Genomic DNA, 15,376 nt, shown 5'->3' on the forward strand with positions numbered 1-15,376 from the left:
TTACTGATGCCCCATTATCCACCAATACCCGGTTCATCTGTATCCCATCGAAGAAGGCCTTGATATACAGCGGTTTGACATGCTGTGTCATGGATGTTATGGGATACTTAAAAGGGTATGAGAGGTTTATACTCACCTCTTCCTCACTCTCATCTTCAGTTTCCATTGGTGTGGCCACTTCGGATTCGTCTTGCACCATACTCACTTGTAAGTCTTCACTGGAAACTAGAATTGGGTCAATCTCTTGACCTTGGTTGTCATCTTCAGCTTGAAACTCCTGTGGTAATATAAGCACCATATTCACTGACACTGGAAGAAACGAGCCAAATTGGACGACTGGTTGTACCTGTTTTTCTTCTTGGCCAACTTGTTCAACTACTTCGGAAGCATCTTCCATGCTGCATTCTGGCACTTCAGTAATAGTAGCTTTCTTCGAATGGTCTGTTTCTGCTGGTTTTTCAACCAAAAATATCTGTTCAGCCATGAAGGCTTCAAACATCTCTTCCTCAACCAACTCTTTCCTTTGGCCTAGTCCGACTTCTTTCTCTATCTCACTATCACTTTCCATCAAAGCCTTTTCCAATCTTGCCAAACTGGATCTTTCTTTGGCTTTTAGTTCGGAGTGAACTTTGGCTAATTGTTCTCTGCACCAACTCCTTTTGTCTTGAAGAGTTGACTTTAGATCATGATCTGACTTTGAATTTTCTTCTCTATCTGCCTGGCTCTTTGGCTGGACTAATGAAAAGCTTTCTCCACTTTCTTTCAGATCCTTCTGGTACTGAGTGTACCTTCGTTAGATCTTCCTTATTTGGGACCTAGAAATCACTGGGACCATATTTGGTTCCTTTGTTTTTGGGTGCTTAAGTAACACCCAAATGTTTGGAGCCACCAAAGGAGGTTTAACCATTCCACTTTGGTTTCCAACAACATTTCTTTGGGTAGACATCTCCCCAGGTTTGTTTTACATGACAAACCAGTCTGGAACTCCAAGTACCCATGAACCCACTGGCCCAGTTGTTGAACTGTCTCTTTCGTCCTTCGAATCCATCTTCGCAGCTAGCTGTGAAGGCCACTGCTTAGCCCTGACTCCCTGTTTTGGGCCCAATTCAGGCTTTCGATAAAGGTGGCCACTTTTCCATCCTGTGTGAGGCTGATCTAGGAGGCCAATCCCTGGCTTTGATCCCATAACTTGAACCCCTTTCAGGTTTCCTTTCAAGATGATTACCCTCCATTCTGTAATAGTTAAGTGGTCTAGATTCATGTAGAGGTCTCTTGCCTTTGAAATGCACTCTAGTGGTTGTTGGCTCAACCATTAATGGCTGCTGCCTAATACCAGTTGGATATGCCCTTTTATTATAAGCACTGGTTGGTTTAGGACGCCTCTGCACATCTTTGTAATACTGCTTCCCATCAATCGGAAGCCCTTTCAGCCACTTATAGCTCAACCTGCATCTGGGACACATTCTTTGCATAACAGCTGCCTCTAAATAATCATCATCCAGTGCTTCTTCATCAGAATCTTTCCTTTGGTCTGGAAAACTTTGTCCAATAGCTGGCAGACTTCTAGTATCTTTCTTGATAGTAGTCTGACTGACAACATGCATTTGCACAATGACCTCTTCCAATTCTTTCAAGGACAAGTTCTGGAAGTTTGGCACAATAACATTGGCTGCCACTTCTCAAATTTCTGGGAATGGATTAGTGTCAATCCCTATGGCTTTTTCTGCTTTAGCTGGGAATTTCAAACTTCCCTTTCGAATCTGTTCCAGGATCTTATCTCGAAAAACAATGCAGTTTTTAGTTGAGTGGGACCAAGAATTATGCCATTTACAATAACTTTTTCTTTAAGTTCTTCTGGAGATGGAATTTTGACTCCTTTTGGTAACTTGAGGAAGTTTGCAGCAAGCAAATGATCAAAAATGTCATCTGCCTTTGTCAAATCAAAAGAGTATTTCCTATGAAGGTCTTTCTTTTTAAATTACTGGTCAATTATTATGTATTTATGAATTAATGCCTCACAGATCACAGGCTCTTTTCCTACAATCCTTGCTGCATCAATTTCATAATTAGGATTTCTATAATACATCTTGTATGATGCATTACTTCGATCTTGTTCTTCTTCTAGTAATGTTTAATACCTAGACACCTTATAGGTTAATTCCACTAAGTCTCTAAACTCAATTGAGTCAAACTTCTTTCGAAGCCTAAACTCTAGAACATTTTGAGCCAATCTCACAAATTCAGGCTCTGGTAAGATGATCCTAAATTTATTTCGTGCTCTTTTAAATCTGACAATAAACTGAGTAGCCTTCTTATCAGGCCTTTGACTCAATCTTGCCAAGTCTGCCATGGAAACCTCTGGCTCTGTTTGGAATAATTGAGCATGAATGCCTCCTCCATTTGTTGCCAAGTTTGGATAGAGCCAGGTGTAAGGTTAATATACCATACAAAGGCTGCCCCAATTAGAGAATTTGGGAACAATCTTAACTTCATATAGTCATTGTTGGTAAATTCACCACACTGAGTAGTGAACCTAGCAATATGCTCAACCGTTGATTGGTTTCCATTTCCATAAAAAAGAGCAAAATCTGGTATCCTAAAGCCTTTTGGGCATTCATGTACCCTATCTACCCATTCTGGGTATGGTTTCCTGTACACAGGAGTTTGAATCCCCCGAGCCATTGGTCCATACATCTCCCTAACAATATTAACAAATTGGTCATTGGGGACCATATTTTGTGCTTGTTGAACCACTGCTAGAGGAATAAACATAGGATTTGGTGGACAACCTTGTGTCTATGGTCTTCTTGGTCCATAGGGTGGTATGTTTGGGACTGGTTGTCCCTGTGGTGCTGGCTGCTGTTGAGGGTATGGGTGACCCCTTTGAGCCTGTCCTACAAAAGAACCTGCGAAAGGTGCTGGAACAAGTGTTGTGTCTCTCCCAGTTGTAGGAAAAACTTCCAACCCCCCGGGTATAAATTCAAACAAAGGATTAGTGAACCCCCTTGTGCCAGATATGGCTTCGAGCATGGGATTTGGAACCATCCTTATGCCATTATCTTGTGTTGGGCCAGATCCACCAATTTACATGGCTTCACTGTTAAGTAATGAGGCATTTTGACTTGCCATAGGCCTCGAAAGAGACTCATACCAAGACTGAGGTGGTGGTCTTTCATGGTTTTGGCTACTAGTTTGACCATTAGCATGTTCATTACTCTGCATAGGCTGTTTATCCAATCTTTGCTGAAGGACATTTGAATTTTCCTCTATATGCCTTACATTAGTTGGTTGATGAGTAGTCATTTGATCCAAAAAGGATGTTGCCCATCTTTCCATGGTGTTCATTAACTGCTGTCCCATGACATCTACTAGGCCTCCCCATGGATTCATTGGCTGAGTAGATAGAACAGTGGATGGTCCAATTCCTTGGCCTCGACCATAGGTTCTGATAAAACAGGTACTTCCACAGGATGTGTCATCATATTATCCTCTGGATTAGGCATTTCTACCTCTCCGTCCACGCCTTCTTCCAGGCATTCATTTTCTCTTTGTTTCCTACGTCTAGCCATTTTTAATTAGTCCCACTGGGCGTACCAAAAATATATGTTGGCTTTTTGGCTTTCGAAAGTTATTTTTGTAATTGTGAGCGTGCCAGCAAGGATCAATCAGTCCTTACAGAATATTAATTGCCAACCAATTATCAGACGATTGTGTTTTAGTTCTTTCAGCCTCAATGAAGAGGACTTTTACTGGTGGCTTTGTTTAGGAAAATTAAGTAAACAATAATTAAAGGAAGGACAATTGTAACATTGCATTAAGTAAAATGAAAGACTTACAAATATTCAAATCAGCCTCATAGAGGTTTACAACAACAATCTACTTGAAACTACTCCTATGAACGAAGTGCAGTGCAGGAATTTGAAGTACAGAAATGTAAAGAACAAGAAATGTAAAAACTAGAAAGAACATAAAGTAGATATAGATTGGTTTTCTTGATCTGAGTCTGGGGGTACTTTCTAGGGCCTTCTCTGCTATTTGTATTTCTCAATGGCAACCGTCGAACTGCATTTCTAATCGTCGAACCATCCTTCCATGATTGCTGATCATGTTGCCTTATAGTTAGCTCCACTATGCCATATCTGCAGTTAGGTTTCCCTCTCGATTTTGAATTTAAATATAAATAACCATTGAAGGCACGTCATCTTGCATTTCTTTGTTGATCCAGTGCTACACAGATCTACAAAAACCAATACTAATTGCCACGTGCATGATTATGATTCTTGAATTGCTTTCCCGTATTGTCCTCGTCCTGCCACGTGTTAAATTGTGATTGGCTTGTACAAAATATGTAGCCAACAATATTACACACAAAAAATGAAACATGATTCTTTATTGATTGTCATTATGTTTTAGTAATTCCCATGCATCCAAATATTAACTGTACGTGATGATATGAATGTTCACATTAGATGACGTGAATGTGAATGTTTACATCAAATGACGTGAATGTTTACATCAGATGACATGAATGTGAACGTTCACATCAGATGACGTGTAATAAAGGTGATGTTAAAGTTCACATCAGCATTGCATCAAATTACACAACCACAAGTCTCAACTTTCATTTAAATATAAATATGACTGTATGTGATGACGTGAATGTTTATAGCGTGAATGTGAATGTTCACATCAAATGACATTGTGATAAATGTGACGTTAAGGTTCACATCAGATAAAAGGAAATGTTCACATTATTTTTAATGTACTGTCAATTAAAAATATATTCATATTATATGATAATATAAAATAATAACATCAATGTTATTTAATTTGTGTACAAAATTTCTTATGCATTGGTCATTTCCCTTCTCTTCCTCCCCTCCCACATTAAATATCAATATTAAATATAAGGGTATAAGAGTATAAGAAAATAGTGTAAATTAAGAAAAAAAGACTTAATAGAATAAAACTATAAATACATGGGATTAAGTGGGTTAAAAATTTCTTCATGAACTTCTTGAGTTAGAACACTGTTAAATGAGATTTATCAATAAAAATTCCTTTTAAAAATTATATCATACACCTTAAAAAAAAAATTGGATATTCCGGAAAGGAATACCCTTAAAATTTCTAATCATATAATAAAGGACTCTTTTTATTAACAAATTATTAGTTTTTAAGAATGTGGTTAATATATTTTAACTAATAATTTTGATAATTTTATTATTATACAAAAAAAATAATAATAAATTATAATTTATATTTTAAATAGATGTGCATTTGTAATTTATCCTTATTTAATTTTTTTTTTATAAAAATTAGTGATTTTTTTTTTATTTGTTTCTAATATGTGGCTCACCGTCCACTTCCCCAATTGAATGGCTGGGAGCAGACCAGCAACAGTGAACAAGCAATTGAGAGACTTCATACATACCCGAACACAGAGAGAGCTTCACAATTCACCCAGTTCTGATCAACCACAACCCTATCATAAATCTCCACAACTCTCTTTGCTCTCCAATCTTCAAGGTTAGTTCCAAAAATCACAATCAACATTTTCTGTTTCTCTTGCTTTCTCTGTTTTTATAGTATAACCCATTTAACATACATTCAATTATATCTTGACACAAACTTACATGCCTTGACTATCTTTACCAGTTAATTTTCACTTCCCTGAAAACATTTTCTCGAGAAAATGCAAGCTCTGAGCATCTGGCCCTCGAAAAATGAGTTTTGGGTAGTACCCAAATTAGATATGGAAGTATCCCAAGCGGGTTCATATTGTATTGCAAGCACAAAGAGAAGGTGTGGTCTCGTATTGGTTTCAAGTAGTTCAAGGGGCATTAAGAGTAGGGCTTGTTTTGGTTCTGCTCAATTTGATATAGAATTTAGGCTTTTCTCTGAATACTCGAAATTTAAAGAGTGTGTCTATTGTGAGCCAAAAAAGAAAGGTTCTTTTGGGGCGTCTGTGGCATTGTCATGGACACTTGAAGGCCAAGAAATTGCAGATGAATTTGTTAAAGAAGATTCAGGTTTATTGTCAGGGAATAATGTTAATTGTGACAATGTAGATGAAATAAAAAAAAATGTGTTGGTTCTTGATGAAAATAACAATCCAGAAGAAAATGAAGAAGGGAAGGATGTTGAAAATGAGAAAGTAGGGAAAAAGAAGAGTGCTAGGGTTGATGTACGCTCGCTTGCGGGGAGCTTAAGGTTTGCAAAAACTGCTGAAGATGTCGAAGAGGTTTTTAAGGACAAGGGTGATTTGCCCATGCAAGTGTACTCAACCATGATTCGAGGTTTAGGCAAAGACAAGAGACTACATTCTGCTATGGCTCTTGTACAATGGCTTAAGAAGAGGAAAAAAGACGGCAATCGTTTCGTTGGTCCTAACCTTTTTGTATATAATAGTCTTTTGGGCGCGGTGAAGCAGTCTGAACAATTTGAGGAAGCGGAGAAAGTCATGCACGATATGGCCACGGACGGAGTGATTCCTAATGTTGTAACCTACAACACTTTAATGTCAATTTACATAGAACAAGGGCAATCAATTAGGGCTCTTAATCTTTTTCAAGAGATAGAGAGGAAGGGTTTGTCTCCATCCCCAGCATCCTATTCTACAGCTTTGCTGGCTTATCGAAGACTGGAAGATGGTTTTGGAGCTCTAAAGTTCTTTGTAGAATTAAAAGAGAAGTATCAAAATGGCCGCAAAGGAAAACATGGAGGTGAAGATTGGGAAAATGAGTTTGCTAAGCTTGAGAATTTCACAGTTCGGATTTGCCACCAAGTGATTCGACAGTGGCTTGTGAAGAGTGGCAACTTAAGCATTGATGTTTTGAAACTTCTAACAGATATGGATAGGGCCGGGCTTCAAACTGGGAAGGCAGAATATGAGCGCCTAGTGTGGGCGTGTACCTGTGAAGAACACTACATTGTGGTAAAGGAATTGTATAGTAGGATTAGAGAGAGCAATTCTGAAATAAGCTTATCGGTTTGCAACCATGTAATTTGGTTGATGGGGAAGGCTAAAAAGTGGTGGGCTGCTCTGGAGATTTACGAGGATTTGTTGGACAAAGGGCCAAAACCAAATAACATGTCATATGAATTGGTAGTTTCTCATTTTAACATTCTACTGACGGCTGCTAGGAGAAGAGGAATTTGGAAATGGGGCATTAGGTTACTCGACAAGATGGAAGAAAAAGGCCTAAAACCGGGAAGTAGAGAATGGAATGCAGTTCTTGTGGCTTGTTCCAAGGCTTCAGAAACTTCTGCTGCGGTGCAGATTTTTAGAAGAATGGTGGAACGAGGTGAAAAACCCACGATTATCTCTTATGGGGCTTTGCTCAGTGCTCTTGAAAAAGGAAAACTCTACGATGAGGCCCTTCGTGTGTGGGAAAATATGATTAAAGTTGGGGTTGAGCCAAACGTGTATGCATACACAATTATGGCTTCAATTTACACTGCACAAGGAAAATTTAACATTGTAGATTCAATCATCCGAGATATGATTTCATCTGGAATTGAACCAACTGTTGTCACATTCAATGCAATTATCAGTGGATGTGCAGAGACTAACATGGGTAGTGCAGCATACGAATGGTTTCACAAAATGAAAGCTCAAAACATCTCAGCCAACGAAATTACTTACGAAATGCTGATTGAGGCTCTCACAAAGGATGGTAAACCAAAACTTGCCTATGATATGTACTTGAGGGCTCACAATGAAGGCCTAAAGCTCTCTTCAAGGGCTTATGATGCAGTCATCCAATCATCAGAGATTTATGGTGCTACTATTGATGTAGGCATTCTAGGTCCAAGACCACCGGAGAAAAAGAAAAAGTGAAAATTAGAAAGAAATTATCAGAGTTCTGTAATTTAGCTGATGTTCCTCAGACAAGTAAACCATTTGACAGAACGGAAATTTACACTCCACAGACAGAAGCAAACCTGTAAGTAACTTGTATTTTGTAATCTGTGTCATATATTTTGCAACTTGGGAGCTCTCAACCAACCTTTTATATAAGCATCTTCTAATGTAGATTGTTGGCTGCTTGGAAGACACATGTTCTTGCGTGTTTTTGCGAAATTCTATATAATGCAGATATTGGCTCAATCTTATTTTTTCTCCCCTTTTTCCTGAGCCATCCCAACTACTTGACTCATTCCAAGATTGAAGCAAATTAACATAAGTTTAATGTACATTGAGTAATCAGATTTCTCATGCTTCGAATGAGTCAAAGCTTCATTCAAAGCTTCCAAACTTAGAATAAACCCATCTTTTCTTTAATAGGAAAGAAACTAAAATTGGACTATGTATATATTGGTCTAAGTCCCAGGTATTTGAAGATGGTGTGGTTTATGAATCTGATCCAATGAAAGCTTATTTCAAACATCTGATCATAGCACTAATGAAATCACTTTCTCAACTCTAATAAATGTTACTTTTTAGATAATGAATGGGGGCTTTTTTTTTAATTGATGGATTGCAATTGTGCTGCCTGATGACTCCAGTCAGTAATTGGGGCAGGACTGGAACTATGTGGGTACACGTGTCCCATTACATCACTGTCATGTATATGAAGGCCAAATTTGTTCAACCACTTAAAAAAAGTGGGTGAACATAGTCTGCAATCCTAGTTAATTCTTTCAAAGCAATGAATTTTGTGGGGTTTTACCCCTATAAATACGAGACTAACATCATAAATATTTTATATTTTAAAAAAATGTGTAATTTTGAAGAATACGCAATGTAAATAATTCTTAGAAAATAAATTTTTTAAAAAAAAAGTATAAACAATTTGTTTAGGTGGATGAGTAAAATAGTATAATTATATTTTCTTGTTATAACTTATTTAATGTTTCATTCCTATAATTCAGTAATATAAAAATTCAACCACCTCTGTAACCTTTGAGGCATTTGAGAATTTTAACGTTATTATTAACTTTCAGATTATCGAGCCACATGTCCTTATGCAGCTCTCCTTTTAAAAAAAGTTGATCATCTCTATGCATGCAAGAAGAAGAACCTCTTCCCCTTCAACATACTTTACCATTCCCACTTAATTGGTTAGTTGACTAAGGTTTCGTTTTGGATAAAAAAAAAAAAATAGTATGACGTTTTAAGTTTTTAATTATTTTATCTTGACTAAAAAGTTTGAATTGTAGGAGAAATAGTACAACAGTTATAATTTAAATGTGATATTTTATCGTATTTTAATTTTTTTAACCTATTTTATCATTTTATAAGCTAAATTAGCCCAACCCATACCCTATGAATCTAATAATGTCAAAAATTAGAATATAATGCACATTTTATATGTTTTCACACAACTTTTTTATATATTAAATATATTTTCTAAACATATATTAATATTAAGGGTAAATTGCACTCACTTTTCTTTAAATTTGAAAAAATGAAAATTAATCCTATATTTTCGAGGGAAATGCACCAATAAATCCCAAATTTGTATCTTGTGACTCATTTAGTCCTATTAATTTTCTTATGAACCGTTAGGTCCTACCCCAACGTTAATGATCAAATTATTCACGCTACCTCGCGTGTGGGAAGTTAGGGCCAGGGCAAATGTGGGTTTTCACAATGTGTAATTTACGGTTATACTCAAAGGTTTAAGGTGATGTGTTTGTGTTATCCAGTGTAAGTGTTTTGAATGGAAGAGTCGTAGATGGAAAGGACTGTAGTTTCCGATGTTAATGGCGTAATGTTGGTGGGGGTGTGAGTCATTTGTCACAATCGACGGCGAGGCGTTGTGGATTGGTATCCTAAATTACAAAGTCATTAACGTTGTAAACCCTAGAAAATACGAACAACTAATAAGCCATTGTCGTTCTCCCTGGCTGTTCGCGATCACCATCTGAACATTGCTCAGTGGTCACCAACTGATACTGTGTTAGTTGAAAATGGCGTCAGGTACGTTGTTGATTTGAATGGGATAGGGGTCGATTTCGTATTTGTTGAATTGGTGAATGTGTGTAAGTATGTTGGATTGTGCTAAATGTTATGAACATTAGGATTTAGGATAATTTGTGTGCCATTATTGTAAAATTTGAGTTTTATTGTTGGTTGTCTTCGCTGAGAGGGGTGATTATTGACGGAATTAGTGTGTTAATGTTGTTGGGTAATTTGTGAAATTGCATTTATTTGTGGAATTGCATTCATTTTGTTTTGCTGTAGTTGAGGGTGATGTGTGTGGTGTGATGTCGTAATTGATTAGGGGGTGGAATGAATTTGTTGGGTTGGTTTTTTTCATACATATGAAGTAGTACATTTTGGCAAATGTAATATTACTGGTTTTGGTGAATTTAAGGTTCGTTGTGGGTTTTACTGTATGTGTTTGTAATGTAATGTTGTCGTCCTTCGTTGAATGTGTTTGGTATGCTTTTGAGTGTTGTTATGATGTGTCCATTTTGTGTAAGTAAAGGCTTGTGATGTTTTTAAAATTTTACGTTACGCGGTGGTAGTCGTTCAATAACGTTGGAGTGTGTACTGTGATGTAACACGTTGGTTTAGGATTGAAGTATGAATGATCTTTTGTGCATAGTTGAAAGTAAAAGTGGTAATGTGATGTGAACGTAACGTTGGGAGGTTTACAGTAATGTGGGGCTTATAGCAATGAAAGGGGTTGGGAACGTAGCCGTGTAATGTGATGTGCAATGTAATTTGCTGTTGGTGAATTGGGTGGCGAATATGATTTTGTAATGTGTGGCGTGGAAAAAGCAATGGGATGTTTGTGGTTGGTGTGTGGAGATGAATATATTTATGATGTGTTGCGTATGGTGTTGTTGTGTCATATGGAAAAATGCACTGTAGATGTTGTTTATTTCAAATTAATGTGGTAAGGTTATGCATGCTATTTTGTGTATGTTGGTGTTGGTTATGATTACAATCTAAATGTATAGGTGACACACAATGCAGGTAGCTGTGTGGGGAGGAATGAGAAAAGGAGCGCTAGTGCATCGTGGTCGCAGTAGGCCGGTGAAACATCAACCAGAAAGGCCCCGAAGAGGCAATCAAGACTGCTATACAAGAAACAGAGGGTGAGTGTTAGTGTTAGTAAGAAGGCTGTTGTTGACACATCTAAGGCAATGTATCGGTCGAACATATCAGGCGTGATTAACACCGTGCTGGAGTTGGAATTTGGAGACGGTCACATTCGGGAAATTTGAAAAACACCATTCGCGGTTATGGTAGACGCTATTTGAGCTCACAATCTAAATCCGAAGTCATTCAAAAAATGCGACGCCACGGTGTGCCGAATTATCCAGACTTACAACTCAAAAGATGAAAAGTTTCACATCGGTGGAGCAAAGCTACCCTTGAGGAACAACGACATTCGTTTGATTTTTGATGTACAATGTGGAAAAGACAAGTTGAACTTGTCATAAGATCAGAAAGGTCCTTCAGATTTCATGCAAAGGAGATGCCCGAACGTTGGACGCATGTCATCCAAAGTTATTAAGGATCTGCTAATGGAAGCAATCCATGGCCGCACTGTACATGACGAAGAAAACATGGCGAAGTTGCTGTGTCTTTACATCTGTGCAAAATTATTTTTTGCAACAACAAGCAAACATATTGGTTGGTCGTTTGTGCCTGTGATTGACAAACTGGAGACGTTACAGCAGTACGACTGGGCTGCAACTATCCGTAACACAGTAATCAATCTCTGAATGAGATGCACGGCAAGCCAGAGAGGGTAACAGGGTGTGTTGTGGTGCTGTTGGTACGTACGAAATGAAATCTTCCAAACATCATGCACTGTTCCCAAATGTGAAATTGATAATGTTTTGTCTAATACAATTATTTGTTTTGCGTGAAATTGTGTTTGCAGTTTCTCATATGTGAACATTCGACCATAGTGACTCCGGAACCGCTTGAGTTGATGCCAAGATTTTGCCGATGGAACCTTGGAACTGTCGCAGTGAAACTGAAAGGGATAGACTTGAGGGCTGAAGGTTGTATTGAGGTATGACATGAAAACAGATTGAGGGGTGCTGTTTGCGTTACTATGAATGTATTATAATGTGTGTAATGTTTGGATTATGTTTCAGGTGCACTGCGATAAACTTGTTGGGACAATTAGAGAGTGTCATATTGTCAAACATGAGCCGGTATTGATTGATCGTACTGAAGGCTGCCAAAATGTGATGGATGTGGATCCAGTGACGGAGGGGGGAAATGTGGATCCTAGCTTCAATTGTTGGCAGACAGATTCAGCAGAGGGTGGACATGTGAGGACGGAATGAGTAGATGTAAATGAGAAACACAACAACGGCACGCCGACTAGTAAGGAAAAGGTGGAGGGGAAAAAAATGAGATATGGAGAAGTCTGGCCAGTATTGTTTCTGGATCTTCTAGAACTGTCAAGCACACCAGAGGGTGATGCCGTTCGGCGAGAATCAACAGGAATGGAAGATGAATTGGAAAATGTTAAAATGAAAGTCACTTTGTTGGAGAGGGACATTGAAAGTAAGTGCGCACGAGTACATGAATTAGAACAGCGTGTGGAATCAATGGAGAAGATACTAGGGGCGCAGGCTGCTAATATGCTGATAGGGTTTGAGCGTGTTCTCAGTATGAAGGATGCTGAGATTGCACGCCTAACGAAGATGGTCAAACAAGCAAACACGCGAATAACCGATTTGGAAGATAGTCTTGATGATCGTGAGGTGCACAACGTTACGCAGTCCGTTGCGAACAGTGAGTCGAATTATCGGGGAGCTTGTAACAGTCGGTCGGGTGACAGTAATGGAGCAGCCACGAAGACAAGTAGCGATGTTGCGCAACAATCATCTTCTCATGCAGGGCCGACCGAAGGCTTAGCCAGTCCTACGCACCAAGTTGTACAAATAGATAACTTGGGTGAAGATGTGAGTATTACTTGTGCCGATGGGTATGTATGTTCGTCTGTTGCAAGGGATGATTGTAAGAGGAATTCACGTAGCTTCCAGGCACTTCTAGATGCGTGTGATGGTTTGGATGTTGATGTTGAAGGCACAGAAGTTGTCTGTCGTGACAAGTCCAGCGAACCAAGTTCTGGACCGAAGATTACGTCAATGGTCAGACGTGTGAAAAAAGAGCCAAGGCGCGAGTACAGGCTGTGTGATTACGAGTACCCCAACGTATTTGGGAGGGTCAAACTGAGTGACAAAGTGAGGATTTGTAAATCAACGAAGCCAGGGGAGATATACACTGTCGAGGATATTGATGTGGGACGTAAAACATGGAATGGTTTTGGAATGACTTGGAGACACATTGTGTGGGGCATGTTGAAAGATGAAGACCAGAAGGTACTGGAGCAAATGTACAGCTTAGAAGGAGATGGGTAAGTTCTTTGTTAATTAAGTTGTCGTATGTTATCGTTTTAACGTTCAGTACATTATTAATATGTTTTGGTTTGTGGCGTGCAGGTTAATAGTATGGGATGGTGGTGAGAATGGAATACAAGTTCACTTCACTGACATCAAAGATTTGGTACAGGAGAACTCGATTCATGGCAATGTATGCACATTTATCTTCTCCTTAAATGAATTCCTTACTGATTTGGTACCATTGCAAACAGGGTTGGCTTGATAGGTTGGATTTTTTTTTTAATATATTGCCACCGTGTCAGCGAATACACTGTGTGGTACGATTGTGTAGATTTTTTGTAAATGGAGACAATCAAATTATAATGTTCACTACGTGGTGTAGGTAATAGATGCATACGCAGCTATGTTGACAGACATGCACAGGACGGTGTCAGGTAGAAGAGAATATAAAGGAACGACATATGTGTACAGCAGCGTGTGCGCGGTAAGTAACCCCACTACCGCCCGTTGTGCTGTTAACACACAACCCGTACATGTATTCGTGCTAACAATTTCAAATTGTGGGGGTACATGGACATTGAATGTATCTGCAGGACATGATGCGTAACACAAGCGCTTTGTCACGAACAAAGTACTTAAACGTACACATAAAGGCAGTGCGAGGTTCCAGATACACTGTATACCCAATATACCATGCCAACCACTGGACTGTCATGGTACACGATACAGACAGCGGGGATTAGAAACATTACAACTCTTTGAAACCAAGACGTGGTGTGCGCGATGAACATTACAATGAGGCTTTGAAAGTGGTAGGTGGTGTATTTATTCGTTAACAAATTGTAGTGTTAACATGGTACTATATCAGTTTTGAATTTTGAGTTTGAGTATGCATGAGTGATGAATGGTTAAGTTGATATGTTCGCGTAAGCAGGCACGTAATTGTATTAACATTAAATTTGTGAACAGAAACAGTGGGTGGCTTAACACCATAATGATTTTGTGAAACCAAGAATTCGAAATCATGATGTTGAGGTAGAGGATTTTAATGGCACACTTACATCTGTTGTGGATTGTCTGCAACAAGCCCCAGAGTCGTAAGTGCTGTTTTTTTAATCTTGTTTGCTCAAACCCAATCAATGTGTTGTGGACGTGAAATAACATATTACATGACTGCAGGTCGGACTGTGGAATCTTTGTGTGCTTCATTATTAGATAGTGCATCCGTGGAGCAGACGTCAACAACACGATGGACGGCCTCACTCCCACTACTATGCGCGTTGCTATGGTGGAAATTTTTTTAAGTTCCCCAGGAAAGGGACTACGTGCAATAACAGCAGAAAATATGATCAGCACCCCCTTTTTCAGTAGGAATCGCACCCCCTAGAGTAGCAGTTAGGTTTTAGCTAGGCAATTGGGAAAAAATGTTAACCTATGTGTGAATAGTGCATGTTTTGTGGCATATTTTTTGGGTTCTAGCAAAAATCTGGTACATTATTAGCATTGTGAATGGTGTATTAACAGGTTTTCCGACGGTAGTATGGCCGGTTTTTTTTAGGTTTTGATAGCTAAATGAAACCAGTTTGCAAGTAATTTAAACAATAGTTCTTTTTGAATAAAATAGATTGGCAAAGTTAAACTACACATATATCTGGTGGATCTACATTGTTAGGCAACATTGATAGGCCACATTGTCCACGCTACACGACTGTCACATTGTCAACCTACAAGAAGGCTAGATAGACCTGCAAAATACCTGTGTATTATGAATTGGGGTCCTGTAAATTTTGCTAAACTTTGCCTATCATATATTGACTTGTGTAGTTGTTCATTATGATTTGAATGTATGTATAATATATGACAGTTGAAGTAGTGGTGGCGCGGTGCATGTTCTTTAAGTTGGGACCACATTACACTGATTAGTAATGTAAATAAACAGAAATCTGTTACCACACACAAACTGCTGGTTGAGGCCCAAAAAATGCAAAACATGCTTGTGGGATTGAAACACCATTATCAACATTGTATTTTAGGAAAAACATTAAAA

At 38.5% G+C, this 15,376-nt stretch overlaps 1 protein-coding gene and 1 pseudogene across 3 annotated transcripts; both read left to right on the forward strand.

Moving 5' to 3' along the window:
- Window positions 1-5,376: 5,376 nt before the first annotated feature.
- Window positions 5,377-8,129, forward strand: LOC114320036 (protein LOW PHOTOSYNTHETIC EFFICIENCY 1, chloroplastic-like; annotated as a pseudogene). The gene is made up of 2 exons (XR_014348397.1): window positions 5,377-5,529; window positions 5,659-8,129. The product of XR_014348397.1 is annotated as a protein LOW PHOTOSYNTHETIC EFFICIENCY 1, chloroplastic-like (transcript).
- Window positions 7,812-15,163, forward strand: LOC114320037 (uncharacterized). 2 transcript variants are annotated; one of them, XM_028267127.2, is made up of 9 exons: window positions 7,812-7,949; window positions 10,934-11,741; window positions 11,850-11,984; window positions 12,070-13,343; window positions 13,429-13,519; window positions 13,712-13,813; window positions 13,923-14,141; window positions 14,299-14,426; window positions 14,509-15,163. In XM_028267127.2, the coding sequence occupies exons 4-7, from the start codon at window positions 12,331-12,333 to the stop codon at window positions 14,070-14,072; spliced, it is 1,356 nt and encodes a 451-aa protein (XP_028122928.2). In that variant the 5' UTR covers window positions 7,812-7,949; window positions 10,934-11,741; window positions 11,850-11,984; window positions 12,070-12,330; the 3' UTR covers window positions 14,073-14,141; window positions 14,299-14,426; window positions 14,509-15,163. The 2 variants fall into 2 exon arrangements, with proteins under 2 accessions (XP_028122928.2, XP_082757743.1); XM_082901617.1 differs by lacking the exons at window positions 14,299-14,426; window positions 14,509-15,163 and having other exon boundaries at window positions 13,429-13,514; window positions 13,923-14,062.
- The last annotated feature ends 213 nt before the right edge of the window (window positions 15,164-15,376 follow it).

Source organism: Camellia sinensis, chromosome 1 (genome assembly GCF_055761805.1).
Source record: "Camellia sinensis isolate YWXY chromosome 1, ASM5576180v1, whole genome shotgun sequence".
Classification (NCBI taxonomy): Eukaryota; Viridiplantae; Streptophyta; class Magnoliopsida; order Ericales; family Theaceae; genus Camellia; species Camellia sinensis.